The following is a 6026-nucleotide window of genomic DNA, read 5'->3' on the forward strand; positions in this document are numbered from 1 at the left end:
CGAGGTCCTAAAAACGTCAAATTGGAAAAATAAATATATTTTTTATTAAATGTTTTTCATTGGCAAATTCAAATATAAAATATTTCAATCCGGGTTCCTTCCCATATGATTTGTTTTAAAATTCCCTTATTACCCCACTATTTCTGTCATTATGAAAAAAGTTAGTATTCTAACTTTAAAAATTATTATCAGTTTTGTTGCTCATCATTTTAATTATTCTCATGGCCATGAAATTTGTAGTCATTTATTTGTTTTTGTCATTTAATTAATTCCCACAAGCCTTTTTAGAAATCCCCGCATTTTCCCCAGTTTTTCATTTTTTAGCCTTTTTAAATATTGCCTTTAGCCTTTTTAAATATTGCTAAATATTGCTAAAAATATGTAAATTTACCATTTTACAAGTTCTAAAATATACTTTATAAAAATCCCCTCATTTTCCCCAATTATCCCAAAACCCTATTTAGGGCCATTTGTCATATTTTTAAGGTAAATTTAAGAAATTTTTAACACTTTTATGAACAAATCCATGGTTTCAATATTATTTTGGTACTAAATATTGTTATACATTATTAAATTTACTATATTTTACCGATCCAGTACATTTTATAAAAATCCCCTCATTTTCCCCAGTTTTTCACTTTTTAGCATTTCCAAGGGTAAAATAATGTTTTTAATACTATAAATTTCTTAATATTGCTAAAAATATTTAAATTTGGCATTTCACACCTTCCACAATGTACTTTGTAAAAATCCCCTCATTTTCCCCGGTTATCCCAAATAGTCATTTTTTATCTTTAATTTGTACGACAAACGTACAAAAATATTATTTAGATTACATTAAAACGATTTGCAATGGAATTTCATGGGGGAAATATTGAGTTCCAATGGAATTTTTAAAAATCCCCTCATTTTCCCCAATTATTCCAAAACCCTTTTTAGGGCTCTTTGTCATATTTTAAGGTAAAACTAGAATTTTTTACCATTTTTATGAGCACAAATCCATGGTTTCAATATTATTTGAGTACTAAACATTGTTATACATTATTATATTGACTACTTTTTACCAATCCCGTACTTTTAAAAATCCCCACATTTCTCTACTTTTTGATATTTTTACAGTTTTTATGTGCCAATCCATGGTTTCAATATTATTTTGGTCTTAAATATTGTTATGCCTTATTTAATTGCCTATTTTTTACCTATCATTTTTAAAAAAATCCCCTCATTTTCCCCACTTTTCCCAAATTATTTGATTTCAAATTTTATTACATTTCCTCTTTTTTTTCTTTTTAAAAATCCCATTAACTTTTTTTCCAAAGGGGAAATATCGAATACGCCATATTTTACACTAAATTACACTTAACTCCCCATTTTTGTAATCCTCTCTTATCAGTTCTACAATGTTTACCCGAATCCCCCAACTAATGAAATCCCATTTTCCCTACTAATTTTTTTACCCTAATCCCTAACCACAAAAAATCCCCATAATTGCTAAAAATCCCTATCCACAAATTTTGTTAATATCCCATCAAACCAAATATTAATAATCTTGTTTTGTGTTCCATTTCAGACTCGAATCTAACCACATCCGCCACCACCACCACCTCACCCTATGCTGTAGCCCAACCCCTTAACCATCGACCCAACGCTATGGTGGCTGATAGTACCTATCAAAGTCCCTATCGGCCATATGCCAGGTCCACACCATACAGTCATCAACAACGACAACTGCCAGATGTTTTGTCACAAAGACCCAGTGTGGGACCCACTTCGCCCACACCCTCCAACACTTCCTCAACCTCAACCCAATCGAATGTACGACGTTTGGCTCAAAATTTACAGCAAAATTTCATTCCCAATGCCACACCAAGAAATATGCATTTAGTAGCCCCACCCCAATATACCGCGCCCAATATTCAACATAAATTGTTATCGAAAAATCCCACATCATCTATTGCAGCGGGACAGCAACGCGGAGAAGATATTGAACTGGATATGCGTGGTGCTGCAGCATTACCCAATGATGCGGGTTCAAATCATTCGGGTGGCAGTAATGAAACGGTTCAAATCGATGATGTTATACAGTATGCGGATTCCTAAAGGATGTGGCCAGTTGTTTTTATTTTATTTTTTTATTGTAAATTATATTGTCGACTGTTAATTTGCTGTGTGCGCTGACTCAAGAAGGGTAAGGTAGCCCGAAAAACTTCTCTCCTGAGGTGGCCAGTCATATAATTAAGTGATTTGTGTGGAAACACATTTTTTTTGTGTGGGGATATTTCTTTGCAAAGGGAATATTTTAGGAGGAATTTTATTAAAAAATATAAAAAAAAATTAAATTTTTAGTCGAAATTACAATTTTGGTCGGAATTCAAAATTTAATTTTAAAATATGTATATGATAATTGTTTAAAAAGTTAAACAAATTGGTCAACATAAAAATTTTGGTCGGAATCAAAATTTTTGTGGGAACCAAAATTTTGGTAGGAATAAATATTTTAATTTCTGTCAAAGTTGATCATTTTATAAAAAGTTAAACAAATTGGTCTTAATTAAAATTTTGATCGGAATTAAAATTTTTTCGCAATAATTATTTTAATTTCCGTCAAAGTTGATAATTTTTTAAAAAGTTAAACAATTTGTTCGGAATTAAAATTGTGGTCGGAATAAATATTTTAATTCCCGTCTAAGTTAATAAAAATTAAAAAAATTGGTCGAAATCAAAATTTTAGTCGGAATTAAAATTTTGGTCGGAATTAAAATTTTGGTCTGAATAAATATTTTAATTTCCGTCAAAGTTGATCATTTTATAAAAAGTTAAACAAATTGGTAGGAATCCAAATTTTAGTCGGAATCAACATTTTGGTCGGAATTAAAATTTTGATCGGAATTAAAATTTTGGTCCAAATTAAAATAGTGGTCGGAATTAATATTTTGGTTGGAGTTTAAATTTTGGTCGGAATAAATATTTTGGTCGGAATCAAAATTTTGGTCGGAATAAATATTTTAATTTCCGTCAAAGTAGATCATTTTGTAAAGAGTTAAACAAATTGGTCGGAATCAAAATTTTGGTCGGAATCAAAATTGTGGTCGAAATAAATATTTAAATTTCCGTCAAAGTTTATCATTTTATTAAAAGATAAATAAATTGGTCAAAATTAAATTTTTGGTCGGAATCAAAATTTTGATAGGAATTAAAATTTTGGTCGGATATACATTTTGGTTCAAATTGTATTGTGTCAACATTTAAATTTTGGATCAAAGTAGACATTTTTATAAAGATTTTACAAAAAATATAAATTTGATCGAAATTAAAATGACCAATATAGTTTTTTTCAACATAGATATTTTGTTCAATTTTTTTTTTTTTATTTTGAGATTTTGTTTTTTTTAAATAAAAAAACATTTTTTTCAAAATAGAATCCTCTCCTCCAATATCTTTACTTTGCATATAAATATATCCCCACCAAACAGCCACAAAGCATACATTATAATTAGTTTAAAACACACACACATACATAATTATTATTATAACATAATTATTTAAATATATTTTTTATTTTTATTTTTTTGAAATTAAAAACAAAAAACAGGCTTGTGATTTTAACCAATTTTTCTAATATATAAGTCCTATTTAAATTGTAACTTTAATTGAAAAAAAAAACATAAATTTAGTTTGTAAACAAAACATGACTATTATTTTAAACTATCGCACTTCCCAAACCCACCCAAAAATCCCAACTCCCCATTATATTGTATTTAAATAGCAATTTTAATTTAAGTTATAATATATCTTTATTGTTTTCATTTTATTTTTTATTTAAAAACAAATTTGCATAAAATGTCAAACCCATTTTTTATTTTTTTCTTCCCCTCTTTCTATGTTTTGCCTTTATTTGTTTATAACAAAGAAAAAAATGTAATGAAAGCATTTGTAAATGTAAAACCAAGTTTTTTTTGTTTAACTATTTCTATATAAATGTGTAAATATACTATAATAATAATAATATCTAATTATAATAATATAAAATTACAAAGTACTATGTGCAAACGAAACAAAAGAAAAAACGCTAAAGCATTTTTATAAGTCATTCTTCTTTTTGTGTTAGAAAATAAGTTTAATTGTAATTTAATCCCCTAAAGTATGCAATACCAAACAAAACAAAATTCATCATCACATTACAATGCCCACCCATCCACCAACCCAACACACATAGAAAGCACTGATAATAGAAAGAATACTCTTTTGTTTTTATTTTATAACTGTGAAATTCTCTCTTTCTCTTCTTTCTTTGATATTTTGCCATAAACAATAACAACATCATCACACAAACTCACATGTTATATATAAAATTATTTTTTATTTTATTTACCCCTTTTTGTTACTTTTTTTTGTAATCTGAGATTTGTAATTGTGGTTTATTCGCTGATGAATTTCACTGACCACAAAAAAAGAAAAGAAACAGAGTCGTAGACATAGACATTTGAATAAATCGTAAACTATTACTATTATTATACATAAAACGTCGAAACTAGGTATATAAGTTGTACAGTATTTGTAATAAAAGGAAAATAAATATTTTTTCAAAAAGAAATTTTGAGTTAGATTTCCACACCTACATATAAAGTGTAGGCTCAAGTGTCGTAACGAAGTTGTGAAGCGTTGTGAAATGGAACAAAACGAAATGAACGGATGCATGACTAGTTGGAGAGACAATAAGAAAGTAGAAATATATATATATATATATATATTTTTTTTTTTTTTGAAAAAAATATATTAAAAATTCTATTTTGGCATAGAAATACCCTTTTTTTATATTGGTTAAAAATAAAATTTTGGTCGGAATTAAAAAATTTTGTTTTTTATTTTGGTCAATATTTAAATAAAATTTTTGGCGGAATTTAAATTTTTCTCTAAATAAAATTTACCAATGAAATTTTATTACAAAAATTTGGTAAAAATTAAAAAAAAAACATTTTTATAAACGTTTTAAATTTTGGTGGAAATATATGTTGTGTCAAACAATGTATTCAATATTTTGGCGGGAATTTAATTTTCGTTAAAATGTAATTTTCATTTTTGATCCAATTTTTTTTTCAATGTTTTGGTATTAATTGAAAATTAGGTATGATTACATTTTATGACGAAATTTTAATTTTGTAGATTTTTAAATTTTAGTCAATTTTTCCCCAAGTTAAAATTTTAATCACTTGATCACTTTCATTTCATTGAACCTAAATGTCGACCAAAACTAAATGTTAAATTTGGTCTAATTTCAATTTTGGTATAATTTTAAATTTTGGGCTAAAAATTTGGTCGAAATTTGGTAAAATAATATATTTATAATAACATTTTTTAATACACATTTTTTTACTTCTAAACTTAATATCAGTGAATTAATACTAAAAAATTATGAAAATATCTTCATTTTCCTACTTTCCATAAACAAAAAAAGAATAACACCTATTTGAACTCAAAGTAAACCCTTTGGAATATGTGCATTCTGATTAAATTAACATTAATTAACAATTCACACATTGAAAACTGTTTTTTGTTTGGTTTTTACAAGAAAACATTTCTACACATGCCAACGGTCCAGCCAGCCATCCATCCATCCAGCCAACCCAACCATTCAGTCAGTCAGATACATTCATGCATCAGATCAATCCATCCATTATTTCATTCATTCATACATTCTTTCGTTCATTCGGTCGGTCTTTTCAATGGTCCATGTAAATACAACGCCGTCGACAAAATCAACATCAACAACAACAACAATTGATATCAAGTGAAAAAAGAAAGACAGAGACTCCACTCTTATTTTTGGGACAATCAAAACCACAACAAAGTCCGAGTCCAAACAAAAAGAACAAAACAACTACAGACGAACAAAACTTCTAGCCGACGTCGAACGAACGAACGGTCGGTCGGTAAACCATTTATTTAACCATTCATTCCAATTTGAAGCTCAGCGTGTGTGTGCACGCCGCTGAACTTTGGGGCCGTACACAGATACTTGTCGTCGT

The 6026-nt window shown here is 27.8% G+C and overlaps 1 protein-coding gene across 1 annotated transcript in view; it reads left to right on the forward strand.

Moving 5' to 3' along the window:
* The window catches only part of LOC133335325 (uncharacterized), a 36847-nt gene extending 34747 nt beyond the window's left edge, over positions 1–2100 (forward strand). Inside the window, exon 7 of the mRNA XM_061543610.1 lies at positions 1571–2100. Coding sequence (XP_061399594.1) covers positions 1571–2100 — 530 coding nt within the window. The remainder of the gene's footprint in view (positions 1–1570) is intronic.
* Positions 2101–6026: the final 3926 nt, after the last annotated feature.

The sequence above is a fragment of the Musca vetustissima genome, unplaced genomic scaffold (assembly GCF_032173495.1).
Source record: "Musca vetustissima isolate MV318-11 ecotype Yass unplaced genomic scaffold, APGP_CSIRO_Mvet_v1 utg893, whole genome shotgun sequence".
Classification (NCBI taxonomy): domain Eukaryota; kingdom Metazoa; phylum Arthropoda; class Insecta; order Diptera; family Muscidae; genus Musca; species Musca vetustissima.